The 21,564-nt window shown below is 39.6% G+C and overlaps 1 protein-coding gene across 3 annotated transcripts in view; it reads right to left on the bottom strand.

Annotated features, from left to right (window-relative positions):
• Positions 1 to 21,564, bottom strand: part of LOC126285318 (coiled-coil domain-containing protein 6) — a 77,302-nt gene that overhangs the window by 42,575 nt on the left and 13,163 nt on the right. For all 3 annotated transcript variants that reach the window (XM_049984617.1, XM_049984618.1, XM_049984619.1), the window contains exon 6: positions 21,296 to 21,431. In XM_049984617.1, coding sequence (XP_049840574.1) covers positions 21,296 to 21,431 — 136 coding nt within the window. The remainder of the gene's footprint in view (positions 1 to 21,295; positions 21,432 to 21,564) is intronic.

Raw genomic sequence — 21,564 nt, 5'->3', positions numbered from 1 at the left:
TTTCTATATTTTTTTCTTTAGAAAAGCACACTAATTTTACTCTATCCAAGGCCTCTTGCATGCCTTGCCAGAAGCTGATTTAAGATAATCATAATTGAGTCAACATTGTGCTACACAGAAGACAACTTTTATTACCTACAACGCAAAATCATCTCCCCATTCATACTAGCACTTGAAAACTCAAAACACCATCGGAAATGCACGCTTGAACATAAAAGTGGGTGCTAACCAAACCTGCAAGTTGCTCTGTTGTATCTGACCACAAACAGTGCCCATGTAACGTCCTCAGTAAGTTACAAGTGTGAATCATGATGAGAACAGAATCCTGTGTAGTTGCCAGTGCATATGTCATAGCTAAGATGGGTTGGATTGTTTGGGGAAGGAGACCAGACAGCGAGGTCATTGGTCTCATTGGATTAGGCAAAGAAGGGGAAGGAAGTCGGCCGTGCCCTTTCAAAGGAACCAGCCCGCCATTTGCCTGGAGTGATTTAGGGAAATCACGGAAAACCTAAATCAGGATGGCCGGATGCGGGATTGAACCATCGTCCTCCCGAATGCAGTGTCTAAGCACTGCGCCACCTCGCTCAGTGAATTCAAATGTGTGCAAATTGCCGGTGCTCATGTGGTGGATACTTCCATAATCAAGGCAGCCGAAGTGTTTGGCATTTCAAGAGGCACCATATCAAAGATTTATACTGCATACACAGAACGCAGAGAAAAATTATCCAATACACTACATCGGGGATGAAGTGCATCGAGTGATCATGACAGATGATCACTGGAGAGGATTGAGACAAACAGTAAGGGGCTGGCAATTCCAAATGTCACTGCAGAATGGAATATCATACTCGTGATCCCTGTCACCAACAAAACAACACAAAGCAAGCTCCATAGGCTGGAATTCCAAAACCTCTCATTTGATACACAAATATCCACAACAGAAAATGGGACACTGAATCTAGAAAACCTGGACTGTGGAGCAAGGCAAGGTCATTTGGTTGGATGAGTCTTATTTAATACCGTTTCCAACTTCTGGCAAGGTTATGTCTGGCATACACCATCGCAAGGCTACAGGGCAGACTGATAGCTGTCAAGAGTGAAACAGGGTGAGAGTTCAGTGGTGACTTGGACAGCCATATCATGTTATTCCATTGATCCCATGTTTACGTGAGGTCACTGTAGCCACCACGGTCACTATATCTCAATATTATAGAGCCTCTGTGGTCTACCAAGAGAAGATTGTGCAATAGTTATTCCCCCCTCTATCACTGTTGCCCGGACTTTGCACTAGTTAGCAGGAAGAATAGTAAAGGATTCCCTTGAAAACAGTACAGAACCTACATTTATACATTCTGAGACGAGCAGAAGCTCTTTGGAGTGCTAAAGGATTTCCTACACCATATTTAGCTTGGTAATGTATTGTGCTTTTCGTGATTCCGTATTTTTGCCCATCCTTTGTGCCAGGCAAATCACTTTTTTGGGTTGTTACGATTCACTTTTTTGGGTTGTTACGATTCACTTTTTTGGGTTGTTACGGCATTCTCTCTCCTGAAATCTTGATGGAGGTGACAGAATGATTTGTAGTATAGTCCAAGGGTTAGGTTATGTTGGAAGTTGACAATCTGATTGTGAGGTGGCAAAGCATAGAAATGCGAATGCAAAATAAATCTTGCAGAAACAGACTGATCTGTATTGTCCTGCACAATAACACTCATTTCAAAACCAAAGCTATTGTTTTCAGCTGCCACAGCCAACCTCAGATCATAAAATAGATGCCATGGTTCACTACTATCACTGCGGAAATGACTGTTTTTCCCTATGGTGGAAGTGAACCACAGCATCTATTTTATGATTTGAGGTTGATCACTGATGGCTAATTTTGTTTCGAATTAAGAGTAACTGAGCCTACCAATACATTATTTTCAAGGTATACTATCAATGTGTGTCTCCAGTTTGAATGAAATATCATTCTTTTCAAGACTGAGCTACAGCACAGCCTAATAGGTACATTCGTACCATACTTGGCTCACTTTTTGTTATAAAAACAAGCTGCATGGTAAATTCAGAACAGCTGCATTATACATGTATCAGAACAACTAGACAGCTACTTGTTTACAGGACAGCTACCATAGCAACAACCAGTGCCACAGTTTGGTCACACCTTCTACCCTGTGCACAGTTTTCATTCTGCTACCCTAGTTGCCAGTCACCTGTCAGTTGCTGATGAGATTACAGTCCACAAAATAATTATTGTGATATGACCTTACATGCTTCGTTCCCCAGTGTGGTATGCTTCTTTTATGGAAAATGTGAAGAGAACTAAGTTCTTGCAGAGTGGATTCAATACTGCATGTTAATCGGGAATCTAACAACATACTCAGTATGGAATTGCACAGCTGCTGCTATCAGAGCCACTTTGAGCTGGCACATAATGGTGAACTGGTTAACATACCTTCTCCCCTTTATGCCCACTATCAATTACTGTAATTCTGATCCTGGTGTAGAGAGCAGATAAATCTCCAACAATTATCTTGGTAGATTTCATGTACATGTATCTCCAATAAACTGCAAAAAATGAATGGGAGTGCATTCTTCCTATAACCACAACTCCACAGCCACTACAGAAACAATCTGGAATAGAAGATTTAAGATGGGACAATGTTTCATATTTTATTATCCACACCAAAGAATCACTACAGAAACTATAGATTGGACACCTAGAGTGCTTTACTGAGCTTCATTATGTAAATGAAAACTACTACCCTCAAACTACTAAGTCACTTAACAAACCTAGTAACTGGGTAGGGAAGGAAGGAGAATTTCAAATGGGGTACATATCACAGTAAGACTTCATATTTTCACAAAAGCAATGCTTTAGCAACCTGTATAACATGCCAAATATAGAGCCCCTAATGGCATCCCTTTTGACAGCAAAAGAAATAAAAATCAGTCAACCTAACCTTGACGGTAGCTACTGGCAACAAAATATTAACACAACTGAAAGTTTGTAGGGAACAAACATCAATTCCACAGAAGGAACTAAACGAAAGATTATCATATGATCACTTAATCTACAAAGCAAGAAACTCTAAACAAAGAATTCAAAATATATTCTTTACGAAGATTAAACCCCAGGCAAAATAAAGAGATCAGAGATAACATTTATCCAAGAAAAGAGTTGTAGCCGCATCGAGCTGCAAGTTCACTGCGACTGCAATTAAAAACTTCACTGGAGATGTTAATGCGCTCTCTTGTATACATCATGATACAAGCACGCATACTGACCGACACTATATTGTTTCAGACTGACATGGAATTTTAAAGTTTTTCAAGTATCGTCTTGACGTATTAGTCAAAGTTCTGAAGAAAAGTGATAGAACATTTACAGTTTAGCCACACAACAGAACAGATATTATATTCGAGGGAAAACTAACTCTTCTGATACTTAATCAATTCTGGGACTTAGTCGTCATGATCTGTGAGCGCCACGAACATTGAGCGACACAACAATATACCAAATGCCGACAAACTCTACATATAGACTTGAGTAGGAAACATACACCCACACGATCATGAAGAATTCAAAGGTATGCCGTGTTGTTGGAAGCTGTAGACAATGTCAGAATTGCTGATGTAAATCATAGCTTCAATTCCTTGCATTACAGATCGGTGTGCTTTCTAGTGCAATGGTTAGATAACTCAGAAGTTTCAATAAACTCAGTTACAACTTTAATACTTTGTGTCGTCTACATCATTTAATTGAACTTTATTGTGTAACCGTGAAATATTATTTTCTTGATAGAAGGCTGAATGAAGCTTAAGGTGATTGAGTGACATTATTAACAGTGAACAGTAACTGAACATTTTATTACGAAGCTTTCTGTACTTTATTTAGAGAATACGTTATCTCTGGATTTATGGCGTAGGAGTTGTTGAATTAGCACCGTAGCGCTGCATTAATGACACTATAATACTTCCCAAATCAACATCCTTGTAAGGCTATAATGTGGCATCGGTCTGAAAGCTAGAACTTATAATTCGGGATATCATATTATCTAAGTTTGAACATTCATTTGCAAACCAGGCATGAAAAACCACTGTTCTCAAGTTTCATGTAAGTTTATAAGCCCGTCACGAACACGTGAAGGATATTTGGTTTATTGTTTCAGATAAAGGGAGTTGTTGCGGTACCAAGTGGTGCAGTCGCCGTGTGTAGCAGTAAAGAAGACAGACATCTTTTGAACACCATTGCTTCAATTATAAGTGAGGGCCGCTTATACATTTCGGCGTGCTGCTCTATCAGTAAGCAGATATCTGTTAAAGGGAGATAGTATCTGAAACTAACCAAACAAAGTGAAAAGTTTGTTTTAACAGTTACAGACCAGAGTTGTTGCGATCGACGGAGGCCAACCTCTGTCAACCAGACTAACAACCATCCCCACCGAGCCACGCACACACACGCGCACACACAACCTGGAGTACCGGCATATTAGTATGGGAAAAATTTTCACATATTGCTTTGAAATTTTATCTTTTGCGACTGCCTTCATGCTTAATCAAAATCCCAAACTTTCTATCTTTCTTCTCTGTACTATTCCCTATCTTCAAAGAAACAGACATTCTAGTTCAAAAAGTTTTACATTTTACCCATTCTGGTTGAGTACGTGTTTATTTGCATTTGTACTAATTTTTTCTACATGGAAATAAACAATGAACCCATGAATTATTCTCTGAAAAGTAAAACACAGAAACAGTAAAAAATGAGACGAAATAACATATCCAGATTTTTAACATGTTCTGCATGAACCTCGAACCAAACAGAAATATTCAAAAATTGTATTTCTACTAATAGCAACACGAGATTTACTGCTAAATCAGTAGAAGAGATTCACAGGAAAGAGAGAGACTAAAATGCTCAGCTACAATGTTTTTATCACCACTTTACAGAAGTTACGTAATTCATTTTGCTTGTTGCTACATGTCTGCAACTCAATTCCAGTACAAATTAAAATCCCCACACCACAGCACCATACCATACCATACCATACCAATAGAGCAGCCAAAACAAAATGCCACAATCCATCTCAACTTCAGCACCAGGCTTCATCATTTTGTTTTCGCTCCTGCACCAGCAACCTACAATACTGCTGTGTGGTCTTTTTAGTGTACACCACAAATGATGGCATGTACCAGAAATTAATTATGTACCACATTTGCTCGTATGTCAGAGGCACTTTTCTCTTCAAATAAGCTCAAAACCCAGATGCATCTTGCACGTGTGTAGCAACTTAAGGTAAGTAAGTATAAGCTCTATTTCTTAAAAAATTTTATTTTTCAGATTGATGCTATTCATTGTTAGCTTCCTTGTGAATTTTGAGCATTCTAGTCATATAGAGTCCAGCAGATGCATATGCACCATCACTAACAGTTTTTATACTGTTCATTCGAGCTTCAGTTATTGTTGTGTCTAGTGCAGTGATCCACTTGGGCCATACCTATATTGTGGACTTGCGAACTGTGGCTAAAGCCTACTTACAACTGCCTCTGGATGATGATCCCAAACTTGTCCTCATAGTGAATACTGCTTTCTGTTTATATTAATACCAGCACCTGCCATTTGACTCAGCTAATGCCCCTGCCCTCTTCCAACAATTTTTGAAGCAGCTCACGGCTTCAGTGCTGGGTACATTAACAGCCTCGGTGATACTGTGGTCTCAGGTTCCTCAATATATGAACATTTATGGAACCTTCATGCATTTTTCACGACTCTACAGGCCGCCGGTCTGTCATGTAACTCTGACAAATCACAATTATTTCAGCCCTCTATCCTCTATTTTGGTTTTTGAAGTCTCACATGCTGCCATCAAGCTTCTACACCAGTATGTTGATGCTATTAAAACTTTGCCACATCCTAAAAAAAAGTCAGAGTGTTGCAAGCCTCTTGCAGAACAATTGCTTAAGGCCATAAATTTCTTCCTGGTGTAGACAATGGCCCATTCACTTCACACTTTCTTACATACAGATGTTCCTTTTCACTGGTTCCCTCACTGCGAGGGAGTTTTTACTTTATTAAGGCCTTGCTTGCTTACCTTCCAACCTGGCAAAAACCTTGTTTCAGCCACAGCTGCCTCCTAGTATGGCCTTCGGACCATTTTCAAACACAAATTTGTGGACAGTTTTGAACACGCTATAGTGTACACTTCCGAAACTAAATCGGAAGCACCAGTGCAGAGAGAAGAACCCTTGCTGCTGTGTTAAGTGCTCAAAACATTTCATGTTTTCATAGATACTTCTAAGTTTCATTTGATTACTGATAAAGAGGTGCATTGGAAGAGCTGAGTCACGTGTCTGTGGTACCAGTACCTAACATATCTCTCAGTATTATCCACTCTTGTGGATCAGTCTCCTATGCAAAAAGTAGGGATCAGTCATTACCCATCACTTGGCTGTAAGCAGTGTTTCAATGGTAGATTTAAGTATCCTATGCAATGCAGATAGAGACCAGGGAAGACTCAGGGTGTTACACTGACCCCCCTAAGCATCAAGTTCAAGGTGCTGTCTCTCACTGAAACTGAGTTAGTGAAACTTATTTCATGTTTTGGGGAAACAACCAGAAATTTTGAAAGTTCTGTGTCAAGCTATATTGAAGTTTCCTGGACTTGTGTCACTGGGTTGAGAGCTGTAGGGCACCCCTAAATTGGTCGGTGTGCATGACACATCAAAGGTTGCTGCCCATGTAGCTGGCTGAGTGTGGGTTACACACATGGATTTCTTAGATTAGGTAATTCTCCATCCAATCCAGATAATGACAGCTATAGGAAACCCAGAGGTATCAATGTAAGACGAAAGAAATGCCTCCCACAGATGAGAGCATTAAAATCCTAACGGTTCATTGTCAAGGCATTCACAACAAAGTGCCAGAGTTTGAAGTGCTCCTGAACAGCAGTGAAGCACACACAACACCATGTACAGAAAGTTGGTTGAAACCTGAAACAAACTAGTGAAAAATTTAAGTCAATATTTAAAGAACAGGCTAATGGGGAGTAGAGGTGGTGTATTTGTCACAGCAGGTAAGAAACTCAAATCCACTGAGACAGAAATTGAGGCTACATGTGAGATTGAGTGGGCTAAACTCAGTAGCAGCAGTGGACAAAATAATAAGGGATCCTTCTATTGTCCACCAAGACTTATCTCATGTAATCAAAAACTTTACAGAAAACCTCTGTTCACGTGTACATAGTTCCCAAATCATACTGTAAAATTAGGTGGAGACTTTAATCACCCAACAATTAATTGGGATAATTACAGTTTTGTTAGTTGTTGGTGTGATAAGACATCTTGTGAAACATTACTAAATGCATTCTCTGAGAACTACACAGAATACGTAGTTCGGAACCCCACTAAGGTTGGAAATATATAGGACCTAGTGGCAAGAAATAGACCAGTTCTCTTTGGGATGTCCACAATGAAACTGGTATCAATGACCATGACTTTGTTGTGGCAACAAAGATTAACAAAGTACAACTGAAAGATATACACGTTCAGTAAACTAAAAAAAAAAAATGAGAAGTGTCAAAATCTCAATGAGGAACTTTAAACTTTCAACACATGGCAGGAGCATATAGAAGAACTATGGTTCAAGTTTAAAAGAATAGTAGACAATGTTTGGATATATTGAAGATAGCAATTACTGAACTATATGAAATAAAATTGTCCTAACTTCTGAATGGTTTACTTTGGGACATTCAAACTGCACAGTTGGTCGCAGGACATGATGGGAATTTTATAGTTTGGCTTAGCGAAGACGCCCACTTTCATATTGATGGGTTCGTCAATTAGCAAACAATGGGTGACAGTGTGGTGCGCAATGTTCAGCCACGGAATAGTCGGTGTATTATTCCTTAATGAAACGGTGACTACCAATCATTACATGAGGGTTTTGGAAGATGATTTCAACTCCATTATCAAAAGTGACCCTGATTTCGACAAGATGTGGCTCATCCGAGATGGAACTCGACCCCATCGAAGTAGGAGAGTGTTTGATGTCCTGGAGGAGCACTTTGGGGACCATATTCTGGGTCTGGGGACCCCAGAGACCACTAGCAAGGGCCTCAATTGGCCTGCATATTCTCCAGATCTGAACACACACTATTCCTTTTTGTGGGGCTATATTAAGGACAAGGTGTATGCCATTCATCTGCGCCACATCATCGCCAATGATGGCAGGCACATCGAACCTGTCATAACGTAAATCTGAATATCTGTAGTGACATTTACATGCTGAATAAAGTGTGTGCGCACCATAGTTTGTTTTTTCCATATAGTTCAATAATTTTCATGTCATCCTCAATGTACCCAGCAGAACAATTCATAGTGGTAGGTATCCTCCACAGTACACAGGCACTGTAAAGACACTTCAAAAGAAATGGAGACTACTGTATAATAAATGTAAAACTAAGAATATGACTACAGACAGACAGATGCTAAATGAAATGTGTTTGGCTGTCGAGAAAGCAATGCGCGAAGCCTTCAGTGACTACCCTAGCAGAATATTGTCAAGTAATCTTTCACAGAACCCAAAAAAATTCTCGCTCTATGTAAAGAGCTGTTGGTTGGTTGGTTGATGTAGGCCTTGTAGGGTATAAAGGGGGCAAACTACAGAGTCATCAGTCCCTTTTTTCTCATGCAGACAAAGCTTAAGTTTTCACCAATTCCCAAAAGGAGTCAGGGAAAGAAAATGAACGGAAAACTAAAGAGGAACCACCTGGAAAAGAAAAACAGAAGAAGCTAAGCAAAAGGGGAAAACCTTACACTAAAAGTAGTGGAAGGTATTAAAATACTATAGCAGGTGGCCAAGGCTGGCACAACAATAAAAAAAGGATGAGCCAGCCACTCTGCAACACACTAAAATTTCCAGCCTAAAAGAGAAGGCAAGATGAACACATACAGGGACAAGAAGAACACCAAGGCAAACAAACAGCAAAGAAAGAGTGAGGAACAGTTAAAACGGTGGGGGGGGGGGGGGGGGGGGTGAAGGTCTGGGAGAGAAGGCCAGGCACCCACCCTTAGATTGTGTGGTAAACCCCCCCGCCCTTACGAATAAAATTAATAACCCCCCTAGCCACTGAGACATTGTTGCCCAACACTGGAGGCAGGATGCTGGGAAGGTTCAAAGACTGCCACAAAGTGGCTAAAATAAGAATCAAAACCGACCCATTGCACATTTTGGGTAGCACTGCCACTTCCCCAAACTTGTCCTCCAGAAAGAAAAAGAGGCTTCATATCTAGAAGGAGTTCCCACGAGTTCTGTTGCACACTAAATAACAAGGTGAATATGGCTCCCTTCACTCTATAACCCTATGTTCCTCCCATGGTGTTGCTAGGGAAGGAAATGATTGAGAGTCATATTTGTCAGAGATGTAATCACCCTTCCCTTTCTCAGAGACTGCTCGGGTCATTTGGTCCCAAGCGAAAGATGACTTGGTCCACTTCATTGCAGGTCATCTGCCCTGATACCACCTACTCCCATCAATAATTTCTCCCACAGGCACCACCCAGCCATAGCAAAGGCCATCTGGCACGATGGCTGTTGCTGGGAGTCCTGATGCCCCAAGAAGATGGACATCTACTCCTTGGCATACGTGGGCAGTTTGCAGCTCTGACATCAGCAGTGCGATCCCTGTGTAGTCAGCGGGCTACCACCAAATGTGTACATGGTGGCCCCACCACAACAGACTGGCAAACGTGCTGGATATTGAGTGCGGGGAAATCCGATAGTGTCATGGAGGCAAAAAGAGGACAGTAGGCAACGGAGAAAGAAGACGTACTCCAGAAGGTACCCTCACCAAAACAGTTGAGTTGCAGGTGGAGATGCAAAGCCATGACAATAAGAGGTGCAAGAAATCTAATCTAACAGCACTGTGGATAACTGGTGCACAACATAAGACGTCCTTCCCCAAATGGCCCACACTTCTGTAGAATTTGGAAAGTGGGAAGTCAATCCATAAAATGGGACCTGAACTTATTGGGCTGAAAAGTTGGAGACCCCTTTTAGTTGCACCTTACGACAGACAGGAAAACCTTGGGCCTATTGTAACCCATGAACCCGTAGGTGGGTATAAAGGCTGTTAGTGGCACCGTAAGTTAGTGTCCTAGTGAATGAGACAGGAACTGAAATTGAGGGTAGCAAAGAAAAAGCTGAAATACTTAATTCTGTTTGCAAATATTACTTTACAGAGGAAAACCCAAGAGTATTGCCCCAATTTAATCTTTGTACCACTGAAAAGATGAGTGAAGTAAGTAGTAGTGTCAGCCATGTTGGGTCAATCCATACCAACTGGTCCAAGGGGGAATGGGGGGGGGGGGGGGGGGGATGGTTGCTTGACCACCTCAGAAAAAATTCATAATTTGCTGGGTGAATTCCCCAATGTTTAGTAGTCACAAAAATATTTAAAAAATTTATTGTTTATTATTTTCAAATGGCGGCCACATTTGTTCCAGGCCGCATGCAATTTTTCGTATTTGCAAGCACCTACATATTTACAATTATTTAGTAATGGATTGTCCTAAGACTTTCAGATGAAATGCATTTAGTTCAACACACTCTGGGCAATAAATTAACATCACCACCACTTAGCTGAATGTATTCTTTAACATATTTTTAATATTTCAAAGTTATCAGCCACAAATTTTAAAAAAAACTCAATTTTTTTTAACAGTAGTTTTCCAAAGAAAGATTAATTTCTAAGCTTTAATATTTTTTCTGGTATTACACTGTATAGTTTAGTTACTGTTCATAGAGTATCAGTGATGAGCACCTTACACTTTAAAAAATACACTATTTCTAAAAATTGATTTTTTAATTTTTCCATTTTGTGGTCTGTAGTATCTTTGTTGGGGGACCAGATGAAAATCAGAAACTTCACAGTTAATAGACCTTTATGATATCAAACTTCAGTATAATTTCAACTGAGTTACGAAAAAAAGATTACAAACTCGAGTCAAAAATACGTTTAACATCTGCGATATCTGGTAGGCTAATCAAATAAATTATACCAATTGCATAATGTAACACAGCACATTACACTAGCTAATGATTATTTGTTGAAACAATGCTGCAGTAACTATACCAGCAGGCTAACAATTACATCTGCAGGCCTATACAAGTCTGATTGTTGTCTTTCCCCTTGCGCCAACAATTGTCTACTCACACTTATTTAGCTATAAGTTCTTGAAGTGAGCAGTAGAAAAATTGTGTCTCAGTGTTCTGTTGGTGTTGTTATTAATGAAGCACGTCATAAATGTGTTTATGGCGTGTACCCTAAAGACATTACTTTAATCGAAGATTACAGTGCAGAAGAGAGAGTGGTGTTTTACTTACAAGTCGGCCCAGAGGTCAAATCAACATGCAAGTACCATGAAATGAAATACTTAAAAAAAAAATCATCACCTTTTTGGTCAGTCTTGCATGGACCCTTTTGAGAAACATAAGACACCTATAACAAAAGTTCTGTGAGAAATAACATTTGATCATTGTGCCAGCCTTGGCCACCTGCTATAGTATTTTAATACCTTCCACTACTTTTCCTTTTAGTGTAAGTTTTCCCCTTTTGGATAGCTTCTTCTGTTTTTCCTTTTCCAGGTGGTTCCTCTTTAGTTTTCCGTTCATTTTGTGACAGCTCGCTTTGTTGTACCCCCGACACCATCACAAGCATTCTTCCCATGGCATGAAGCGAAAAAGTGCCATTCTACATCAAACCCAAAATCTTCTTTATGAAAGGAGATGCTAATAATTTATTTTGTTTTTTTATTGACTTTTAATTTATTTTGTTTTTATATTGACTTGCTCCTCTCCCCATGAACAATAGACCTTGCCATTGGTGGGGAGGCTTGTGTGCCTCAGCAATACAGATAGCCGTACCGTAGGTGCAACCACAACGGAGGGGTATCTGTTGAGAGGCCAGACAAACATGTGGTTCCTGAAGAGGGGCAGCAGCCTTTTCAGTAGTTGAAGGGGCAACAGTCTGGATGATTGACTGATCTGGCCTTGTAACACTAACCAAAACGGCCTTGCTGTGCTGGTACTGTGAACGGCTGAAAGCAAGGGGAAACTACGGCCGTAATCTTTCCCGAGGGCATGCAGCTTTACTGTATGATTAAATGATGATGGCGTCCTCTTGGGTAAAATATTCCCCCATTCAGATATCCAGGCGGGGACTACTCAAGAGGATGTCGTTATCAGGAGAAAGAAAACTGGCGTTCTACGGATCGGAGCGTGGAATGTCAGATCCCTTAATCGGGTAGGTAGGTTAGAAAATTTAAAAAGGGAAATGGATAGGTTAAAGTTAGATATAGTGGGAATTAGTGAAGTTCGGTGGCAGGAGGAACAAGACTTCTGGTCAGGTGACTACAGGGTTATAAACACAAAATCAAATAGGGGGAATGCAGGAGTAGGTTTAATAATGAATAGGAAAATAGGAATGTGGGTAAGCTACTACAAACAGCATAGTGAACGCATTATTGTGGCCAAGATAGACACAAAGCCCATGCCTACTACAGTAGTACAAGTTTATATGCCAACTAGCTCTGCAGATGATGAAGAAATTGAAGAAATGTATGATCAAATAAAAGAAATTATTCAGATAGTGAAGGGAGATGAAAATTTAATAGTCATGGGTGACTGGAATTAGGTAGTAGGGAAAGGGAGAGAAGGAAACGTAGTAGGTGAATATGGACTGGGGCAAAGAAATGAAAGAGGAAGCCGCCTGGTAGAATTTTGCACAGAGCACAACTTAATCATAGGCAACACTTGGTTCAAGATGCATAAAAGAAGGCTGTATACATGGAAGAACCCTGGAGATACTAAAAGGTATCAGATAGATTATATAATGGTAAGACAGAGATTTAGGAACCAGGTTTTAAATTGTAAGACATTTCCAGGGGCAGATGTGGATTCTGACCACAATCTATTGGTTATGACCTGTAGATTAAAACTGAAGAAACTGCAAAAAGGTGGGAATTTAAGGAGATGGGACCTGGATAAACTGAAAGAACCAGAGGTTGTACAGAGTTTCAGGGAGAGCATAAGGGAGCAATTGACGGGAATGGAGGAAAGAAATACAGTAGAAGAAGAAGAATGGGTAGCTTTGAGGGATGAAGTAGTGAAGGCAGCAGAGGATCAAGTAGGTAAAAAGACAAGGGCTAGTAGAAATCCTTGGGTGACAAGAAATATTGAATTTAATTGATGAAAGGAGAAAATATAAAAATGCAGTAAATGAAGCAGCCAAAAAGGAATACAGACATCTCAAAAATGAGATTGACAGGAAGTGCAAAATGGCTAAGCAGGGATGGCTAGAGGACAAATGTAAGGATGTAGAGGCTTATCTCACTAGGGGTAAGATAGATACTACCTACAGGAAAATTAAAGAGACCTTTGGAGATAGAAGAACCACTTGTATGAACATCAAGAGCTCGGGCGGAAACCTAGTTCTAAGCAAAAAAGATAAAGCAGAAAGGTGGGAGGAGTATATAGAGGGTCTATACAAGGGCGATATACTTGAGGACAATATTATGGAATTGGAAGAGTATGTAGATGAAGATGAAATGGGAGATACGATACAGCGGGTAGAGTTTGACAGAGCACTGAAAGACCTGAGTCGAAACAGGGCCCCCGGAGTAGACAACATTCCATTGGAACTACTGACGGCCTCGGGAGAGCCAGTCCTTACAAATCTCTACCATCTGGTGAGCAAGATGTATGAGACAGGCAAAATACCCTCAGACTTCAAGAAGAATATAATAATTCTAATCCCAAAGAAAGCAGGTGTTGACAGATGTGAAAATTACCGAACTATCAGTTTAATAAGTCACAGCTACAAAATACTAACACGAATTCTTTACAGACGAATGGAAAAACTAGTAGAAGTTGACCTCGGGGAAGATCAGTTTGGCTTCCGTAGAAATGTCGGAACACGTGAGGCAATACTGACCCTACGACTTATCTTAGAAGAAAGATTAAGGAAAGGCAAACCTAAGTTTCTAGCATTTGTAGACTTGGAGAAAGCTTTCGACAAAGTTGACTTGAATGCTCTCCTTCAAATTCTGAAGGTGGCAGGGGTAAAATACAGGGAGCGAAAGGCTATTTACAATTTGTACAGAAACCAGATGGCAGTCATAAGAGTCGAGGGGCATGAAAGGGAAGAAGTGGTTGGGAAGGGAGTGAGACAGGGTTGTAGTCTCTCCCCGATGTTATTCAATCTGTATATTGAGCAAGCAGTAAAGGAAACAAAAGAAAAATTTGGAGTAGGTATTAAAATCGATGGAGAAGAAATAGAAACTTTGAGGTTCGCCGATGACATTGTAATTCTGTCAGAGACAGCAAAGGACTTGGAGGAGCAGTTGAACGGAATGGATAGTGTCTTGAATGGAGGATATAAGATGAACATCAACAAAAGCCAAACGAGGATAATGGAATGTAGTCAAATTAAGTCGGGTTATGCTGAGGGAATTAGATTAGGAAATGAGACACTTAAAGTAATAAAGGAGTTTTGCTATTTGGGGAGCAAAATAACTGATGATGGTCGAAGTAGAGAGGATATAAAATGTAGACTGGCAATGGCAAGGAAAGCGTTTCTGAAGAAGAGAAGTTTGTTAACATCGAGTATAGATTTAAGTGACAGGAAGTCGTTTCTGGAAGTGTTTGTATGGATTGTAGCCATGTATGGAAAGTGAAACATGGACGATAAATAGTTTGGACAAGAAGAGAATAGAAGCTTTCGAAATGTGGTGCTACAGAAGAATGCTGAAGATTAGATGGGTAGACCACATAACTAATGAGGAAGTACTGAATAGGATTGGGGAGAAGAGAAGTTTGTGGCACAACTTGACCAGAAGAAGGGATCAGTTGGTAGGACATGTTCTGAGGCATCAAGGGATCACCAATTTAGTATTGGAGGGCACCGTGAAGGGTAAAAATCGTAGAGGGAGACCAAGAGATACAGTACGCAGATTCAGAAGGACGTAGGTTGCAGTAGGTACTGGGAGATGAAGAAGCTTGCACAGAATAGAGTAGCATGGAGAGCTGCATCAAACCAGTCTCAGGACTGAAAACCTAAACAACAACATTGACTTGCTGCCCCATCCGAAAAGTAAATCAGTTTTTTTATAGAAGGGTGGTGCTGTTCGATGTAGTTTGTTACTTTTAGTAAAAAAATGTGCACTGCTGTAGTGTTGTGTTCAAGGTAGTCACTTATGACACAAAAGCTGTGGCTCATTAGTTTACTTTCATCTTTATAGTAAAATACAAATCGATGAACTGTGGCCTATTCGTTTACCCAGTGGTGCCCTTGTACTTCATCTTGAACAACAAAGGAATAGTTTGACAAAAAGTCAGCAAGAACTAAGCATTCATCAGCTGCCTAGGTTTGCTTTTTGTCTTTCTAATATTTGCTTTGATCTTTAGCAATAAAATGATGCATTTTCAGATATTCATGGTTAGCCACCAACACTTCAAAAAACTCTTCTCATTATTTTATGACTGTCACCATTTCAGTTCTGTCTTGTCACCCATTGTTTGTATTTTATATTGTCCGGCATCAAATTGTCGTCTTTGGATTCTTCAAACATGTCAAGTATTGCTTGTTTGCCTGAACAATCTTCACGTTTTCCCTTGATCGTACAATTGTAACAGTCAGTAACACATACCATAACTTCCTAAAGGTCTTTATAGTAAACTCTAAGATTGGCCCCATCTATCACCAACTTTACGTTCTGATGATACAAACACAAGCATTATGGGTGCCAGATGCCCCTGCAACAATACACCAATATTGGTCTCAACTCGCAAAACTTTGATCTTCCAATTTTAAGTCTGGATTTTCTTTTTTTTAATTCAGTGAATAGTTCAAATTACACAATATTAACCTTTTTTTGTCTTTGAATCTTGAACCATTTTCTTTCACAGAAACAGTCTTTTTTGCCAGACATCAAACGGCTGTTACTATCGTCCTCATATTACTTAATAACTTGATTGATTGTGTTTTCATCTACCAAATTATATGCACTTTTCTTTTGTAATGCTGGTAAAATTCCCTGTTCTTTTACTAATTACCTTGTTAACTTAACAATACATTCTGACACATCAAATTCATCACTAACTTCAGCTCGACTCCAAGAATTCAGCAGTAAACTGATAATCTTAATTGTATTATCTTTGTTTGAAGTACTGCATTTAGTTTTTAGTTTTTGTATCAAATCTATCATATTTGGTTGGTGAAGTTTAAGAACTTCCTTCTGTTTTAGTACAAATTGTATTTTGAACTGAAACTTCCAGATTCTTTTTGACTGTATATGCCATTTTCTCAATTTTTGTATTCAAGGCAGTTGGTCTTTTATCTTGACTTTGTTTTATAATTTTACTAGCAGGAGATATACTCAGGGTTTCAAAAGCTGTATCTACTTTTTTAATGGTTGCTGATAAGTCACAAAATTCTGTATCTGAGGCTTCACTATCCTCTCTCTTTTGAATCACAAATATCTTAGAATAACACATTGGACACAAGGATTTTCCTGGTATGAGATTGACAATAGGGCCTTTATTTTTAGAATAATGATCAAATGATAACACCTCAAGAAATGTTTGAATTCTGTAAAAAACATATCAAAAGAATTACCTATGCTTTTGTACAGTGCGAGGAAATACTAGAAGTCTAGGACAGTGTCTTGGGGGGGAAAAAGGTACAGCACTTGTCTGAAGATTAAAGGCACTATCTTTTCATTGTTTTGTACCCCATTCATACAACTTACTGAAGTGTAAGATCACATCAACTTCGCCTGATAGTGAACATCAGCGTGGAAAACTTACAACTGGTTCTACAAAATAAAGACATAGTGGCTTGTGTTTATGATGAACAGTGGTGGACTGGCGAAGTTGATAATATTGACTGTCAAAACCAAGATGTACATATTGTATTTTATCACCCTCCAGGACCAAGGTCATCTTTCAAAACAATTGAGAAGGATCAAGTTTGGATGTCACTTAAAGATGTACTAAGGAAGCTGTCTCATAGAATTTAGAACTGTGACTTCGTGAACTTATAATTTAACACCCAAACTGAGTGAAGAAATTTCTCAAATGTTCAATGAGTGATATACTAAAAACAAATAACAAGAGAACAATATAATGGAATTAGTAGGCTTATTTTCAATTTAAAAAAGTAATCATAGATATGATACTGTAACTGATAAATTTTATTCCATAAGCCTAGATATAGCAGATGTTAAAAACATATTTTTCACTCATGTTTGAGATTCAATTGGAAGTTACGGAAAAAAAAATTACAAAGTTGAAATTAATACTGATGTTTGATATCATAAAGGTATCATAAAGGTCTATTAACAACGAAATTTTCTGATTTTTATCTAGTCCCCCATATAAAGATATTTCAGGCCACAAAATGGAAAAATTATAAAAAAATCAATTTTTCAAAATTTTGTATTTTTTAAGTGTAAGCTGCTCATCATTGGAACTCTATAAAAAGTAACTAAACTATACAGTGTAATACCAAAAAAAATATTAAAACATAGAAATTAATTTTTCTTTGGAAAACTATAGTACAAAAATTGTGTTTTTTAAATTTATGGCTGATAGCTTTGAACTATTAAAAATATATTAAAGAATACATTCAGATAAGTGATGATGGTGTTAATTTGTAGCTCAGAGTGTGTTGAACTAAATGCATTTCATCTGAAAGTCTTAGGACAATACACTACTGATTAATTGTAAAAAATTGAAGATGCTTGCAAATATGAAAGAAACGCGTGCAGCTTGGAACAAATGTGACGCCATTTGAAAATAATAAACAATAAATTTGTTTCAAAAATATTTTGTGATTACTAAACATTGGGGAATTCACCCAGCAAATAAAAAACTTTTCTGAGATGGTCAAGCAACCAATTAATTTTTTCTTGAATCACTTTGTATGGATTGACCCTGTTGAGAAACGGCTGAAATAATTGAAATTGAAAAAAGCTCCAGAGCCTGATGGAATCCCTCAGATTCTATATTGAACTTGGGATTGAGTCGCCCCTCTTCTAAGTACAGTCTATCATAGATCCCTCCTCACACATAAAACTGTACCAAATAGTTGGAAGAAATCAGAGGTAATGCCTGTCTACAAGAAGGGCAGAATAAATGATCATCAAAACTACCGTCCAATATCTCTCACATGAATTTGTTGCAGAATCTGAGAATATATTCCAAACTCAAGCACAATGCAGTATCTTTAATACAATGACCACTTCGAGAACACTGATCATGTGAAACCAGGTCGAAATCGCCCTTTTCTCACGTGATATACTGAAAGTTTTTGATCAAGACAGTCAGGTAGATGCAGTGTTTCTTGATTTCTACAAAGCATTTGATCAGTACTGCACCTTTATCAAAAGTTCGATCATATAGGGTATCAAGTGAAATTTGAGACTGGACTGAGGACATTTTCATAGGGAGGACACAGCAATTTATCTTGGATGGAGAGTCATCGCCAGATGAAGTGACTTCGGGTGTACCCCAGGGAAATATGTGTTGTATAATAATGATCTCGGGGACAATATTAATAATAACCTCAAACTTTTTGCAGATGATGCAGACTGAAAAAGGCTGCATAAATAGTCAGTCAGATCTCTGTGAGATTTCAAAGTGATGCAAAGACTAGCAAATTGCTTTAATGTTTAGAAATGTAAAACTTTGCACTTCACACACACACACACACACACACACACACACACACACACACACACACACACACAGAGAGAGAGAGAGAGAGAGAGAGAGAGAGAGAGAGAGAGAGAGAGAGAGAGAGAGAGAGAGAGACCACCATAGTGTCCTATGACTAATGTCAATGAGTCACTGATGGAATTGGGCATCTCTTAAGGTTATGAAGTGGAATGACCACATAGGCTCAAATGTGGTTAAAGCCGGTTTCTTCAGTTTACTGGTGGAACATGGGGGAAGTGCAAACAGTTTATAAAGGACAGTGTTGACGTATCACTCATGCAACTCAATCTAGAATATTCCTTAAGTATGTGGGACCCATACCAAATAGGACTAACAAGGGATATTGATCACATACATACAACGGCAACACAAACAGTCACATGTTTGCCCCCTGGGAGAGTGTTACAGAGATGCTGAAGAAACTGAACTGGCAGACTCTTTAAGAGAGATGTAAACTATCCCAAAGATGTCCACTCACATAGGGATCATAAGGACAAGACCAGTTTAATTAGAGCACAAACACAGAGGCATTCAAACAATCATTCTTCCCACATTCCATACGTGAATGGAACAGGAAGATACCCTAATAACAGTTACAATGAGAAGTACCTTCTGCCATGTGATTTGCAGTGCATTGCGGAGTAAGGCTGCACATAAACCTTCGGTTTCTCTTTTCATTCCTTCAGAGTCCTTACTGGACGAAACAGTCCATTGTCTGCAATGCTTGCCTGTGTTTTTGCCATGCTGTAACTATTAGATTCATTTCAGACCCACAGTGCAGCATACTAATGCAGATGCTTTTACTAGACTGCCAACTGACACTGATCCAACATCTGATTAGGATGAAGAGCTGCATTTCCAATTACGGCACCAAAGCCGTGGTTTTCTCATTAGCATTTCTCGGATTTCGGTGGCTATCACAGCTGATCCTGTCTTATGTCACACTGTTCAATTTGTAGACCACAGCTAGCCAAGCCAGGTAAACCACGAGACCAAGTGTCAGACTCTTTGTGTAATTATTATGCACTCTGCCACTGCCTCTCCATTCTTGATGGTGTGTTAGTGTTGGCTACTGACGAGTCAACACCCAGGGTTGTGATCCCATCCATACTGGGGTGGGACATCACACACTTTCTCCACCTGGACCACTGGAGTGTTTCTCGTACAAAATAGTTGGCCTGCCGACACCCATTCTGGCTTAGTGTGAGCATTGCGATAGCCTGCTCACAGTGCGCCACCAATACCAATCAAACATCGTCATGGGCCTCTCTTCCTCACGACACCCCCCCCCCCCCTCACAGTGCCCCTGAGAGTGTATTCATGACAGTTTTGCAGGTCTGTCCTTTAATTCCTTTTGGCCCTCTGCCCCTGTGGCCACCTTGACCATCTGTGCCAGCCCCTGCAGTGAGATCCACGTCTCCTCCGGTTCCTGCGCGCTCTTCACATTGGATGCCATCACCATCGGGTGCCGAGTAGCTAGTGGCGGGCTGCCTCCTTGTCTGCAGACCCTGACACTGCCACGCCATCTCTGCTGCCTCGCCTCTATCACTTAGTGCCCACCCAGATGTGCACATGCATACAGCACCATCATCTGTGCTCCCTTAAGGCCTCTCGCAGAGGAGTGGGTGCCGCACATGTCCATGCCCATGCCATTTCAGATCGTATTCTCCTGTCCCAGCACCTTACCTGCTACAGCTGTCATTGCCTACCAATGAAGACATGAACATCTCCACAGGAGTGTTGCAACCCTATAATGCAAAGTCACAAAATCAAACAGTGCACAGTACAAGTGCCTCCACGGTCAGGCTAGAGAAGTCATCTTGCAACCTGGACAGATGGTACAGCAAGAGCTGTACCGTATGGAGTGACCCAACATAAGCCCGGCACGCTGTGCCTTCAGTCTATCTTATGTTTACTTACTTATAAGTAAGTATGCTCATGTATGAGACTGTATATTGGTATGTTCTATAGTAAGATACTTTGTACCATTCTATACTTCATTCAGTTATTGTGAACCCTTTCATGTGGAAGCAGAAGAAAACTTGGTTGGTGTTACTTCTGATACTGCGTCTATAGAACGTTACAAGACGTATGCTGAAGTTTTATGGATACCTTCGTACTGAGTGAAAAACATATCCATGTCACTATGAATTGGAGTCACATGTATATTTTTTTATGTCACTGTGCTGCTAAACATCTCAGTGCAGTAACTACCTAGTCCTCAATTTAACTGCTAAAGAACAAGAGTTCATGTCCAAGTTAGTGTCCAAATAATAAGTATTCCTTGTCTTGTGGAAGAAGTCAGAAAACACAGAACTGAACCGCCAACTAGAACCACAGCAGAAATATTTCAAAACTGTAGATGCTGTATACCAAAGCAAATACTGTAAATTCAGGAGGTTCATTCTGAACAACTGTTTCTCACACAGGAATAATGTCTAATCTCCCAGAAACAGAAGGAAAGACCACGAACATTACAAAAACTATGAATTATAGAAAAACTGGAAATAGGATTTGCTATACCTGCTCTCCGATTCTGAAAGATGCCGACATAACGCTTCTCTCCTCTCCACTTCCAACTGCAGCTTCCGCTGTAGTCTTAGGTTCTCCTCACGGATGCTCTTTTCTTCATTTACATACCGCTGCATTTTTTCGGTGTCTGTAAAAAATTTAAGACTATAAAGACAAAAAATTAAAGTGTTTGGAATCATTGCCAATATTAATATCAATGGACAACTGACAGAGACAAACTAATGATTAAAAAAACTATCAGACTGACGACTTATGGAAGA

Source organism: Schistocerca gregaria, chromosome 8, assembly GCF_023897955.1.
Source record: "Schistocerca gregaria isolate iqSchGreg1 chromosome 8, iqSchGreg1.2, whole genome shotgun sequence".
NCBI lineage: Eukaryota > Metazoa > Arthropoda > Insecta > Orthoptera > Acrididae > Schistocerca > Schistocerca gregaria.
Note: the sequence above shows the minus strand (reverse complement) of the source record. Positions and strands in the feature narration are given on the sequence as shown.